Source organism: Plasmodium reichenowi, chromosome 4 (genome assembly GCF_001601855.1).
Source record: "Plasmodium reichenowi strain SY57 chromosome 4, whole genome shotgun sequence".
NCBI classification, from domain to species: domain Eukaryota; phylum Apicomplexa; class Aconoidasida; order Haemosporida; family Plasmodiidae; genus Plasmodium; species Plasmodium reichenowi.
Genome location: NC_033649.1, coordinates 810,841 through 813,252, shown reverse-complemented (window position 1 = coordinate 813,252; position 2,412 = coordinate 810,841). Strand labels below are relative to the sequence as shown.

Genomic DNA, 2,412 nt, shown 5'->3' with positions numbered 1-2,412 from the left:
AAAAAAAAAAAAAAAAAAAAAAAAAAAATATATATATATATATATATATATGTTTGTGTTTGTGTACAATATATGAAGCATTATATTCATTTATTCATTTATTCTTTTATTCATTTATTCATTTATTCTTTTATTCATTTATTCTTTTATTCATTTATTCATTTTTTCATTTATTCATTTTTTCATTTATTCATTTTTTCATTTATTCATTTATTCATTTTTTCATTTATTCTTTTATTCATTTATTCTTTTATTCATTTATTCATTTATTCATTTATTCATTTTTTCATTTATTCATTTTTTCATTTATTCATTTATTCTTTTATTCATTTTTTAATTTTTTCATTTTTTCATTTATTCATTTTTTCATTTTCCTTTTTACGTTTAATATATCCTTGAGATCATCCGGCCAGTTATATGTTAATTCATAATTATAAAGATCCATTCCACATTTTACAAAATTCCTAAACTTTCTATCATTAAATGAATCTGCTTTTTCCCATATATAGTTATTATTCCATACCCAAATAAAAAATATCCCTAACATAAATTTATCAGCATTAGATACATTGAAATAGAAAGGTTTTCTTTCTTCTTGATCCGTAATAGATTTTAGATATTCATAAGGGTCATTGATTTTTAATTTCTTATGTATTTGAACAATATTCCAACATTCTGGGGGGAGTAAAGGAACCTTCGATATACATGGTTGATAAGATTCATAATATCGTAAACGTTTCCCACCTTCTACATGTCTATTATTATAAGTATACATAGGAGCACTATTTGCAAAATCACATAACTTCAATTCACAATTATTACCTATTAATATATTTTCTGGAGAAATATCTAAATGACTTAATCCAGTTTCATGGAATTTTGTTAATAATTTTAAACTTTCATGTAGAATCTTTTTTTTCTCTTCCAGGTTATTACCAAAACAACCTGCCTTTCTTTTTTTCTTTACATATTTAAAAATATCTTCTCCATATAATTCAGAGATCATAATAATATTTGCCTTGTTATTAAATTGTAATTGATTTGTGAGCATATCATTAAACTTTTTCAAATTATTACATTTACCTCTTCCAAAAGAAAAACATACATTATCATTATGTTTATCATGTGACTCATATAATATACCATAAAATTTAGGAGCGATACCTGGATAATATTTATTTAAAAAAGCTAATGAAATAGCTTCCATAACAAAATTCTCTTCACCAAATGAATATTCCCCTTTATGTTCATTTAATATATTATATTGTCGAACCCAAATGCGCGCAGGTACCTTTTTAATAAATAATTTCACACTTGCAGTTTTTTTATCCTTTGATTTTACTTCAGTTTTAAATACTTCTTGCGATCTACGATTGTTTTGTGAATAACCTATATCCGGTATTGTATTTAAAGTCCAATCTTTATAACTTATACCATTAATACTAAAATCTTCTGTACTATTTATCATTTTACCTAAAACATCTTTTCCTATTTTCCAATTATATAAAACCTTTACATCTTCATCTGAATTATATGAACATGTTATCAACTTTTTTATTTTATATTTCCATGTTGTTTTATCATATAATTTTATATCTTCTAAATTAACAAAATTTTCATTATCACATATTTCCTTTCCATTAGAAGATTTACTATTTTTAATATTACAATCTTCTCTTATTGATAAAAATTTTTTGCATTGTTTTTTCTTCGAACTTACATTATTTTCTTTATGCTTTTTTTTCTTATTAAATTTATCATCTATATATTTTTTCTTCGATTTTTCTTTCTTACTATATTTATCATCTTTTTTTTTTTTCTTCACTTTTTCCTTCGTATTAAATTTATCTTCTACATATTTTGTCTTCACTTTTTCCTTTTTATTATATTTATCATACCTATCCTTTAAATTCCTTTCTTCCTCATCATTATTATTATTATTACATACTTCGGATAAATGTCTATAGTATCTAACATGCCAATTCAACTCTATTATTTCGATTCTGGGTTCAAATATATGGAAGCTCTAAAACAAAATAAAATAAAATAAAATATAATATAATTAATAAGAGAGGCCTCAACAAAACATATAAATAAATAAATAAATATATATATATATATATATATATATATATATTTGTTTTTTTTTTTTTTTTTTATTTTATAATTACCATTAAAAAGCAACATACAAACACAAAAACTGAAAATATATATTTTTTACATGACACCCATTTTAAGAATATTATTATTTCTTCCCTTGTTTTTTTCTTCATTTTTTTTTTTTTTTTAGTTTCGACTTTTTTTCTTTCGTTTCAATAACGGAGAAAAACAAAAAAACAAAAACAAAAATAAAAACAAACAAATAAATATATAAATATATATAATGATAACCCTAAATAGGATAAAAAAATA

At 21.3% G+C, this 2,412-nt stretch overlaps 1 protein-coding gene across 1 annotated transcript in view; it reads right to left on the bottom strand.

Moving 5' to 3' along the window:
• PRSY57_0421700 (serine/threonine protein kinase, FIKK family) overlaps positions 1-2,273 on the bottom strand; it is a gene marked incomplete at both ends in the record, with an annotated part of 2,705 nt that extends 432 nt beyond the window's left edge. Inside the window, 2 exons of the mRNA XM_020114533.1 lie at positions 383-2,026; positions 2,172-2,273. Of these exons, the coding sequence (XP_019970810.1) occupies positions 383-2,026; positions 2,172-2,273 (1,746 nt within the window). The remainder of the gene's footprint in view (positions 1-382; positions 2,027-2,171) is intronic.
• Positions 2,274-2,412: the final 139 nt, after the last annotated feature.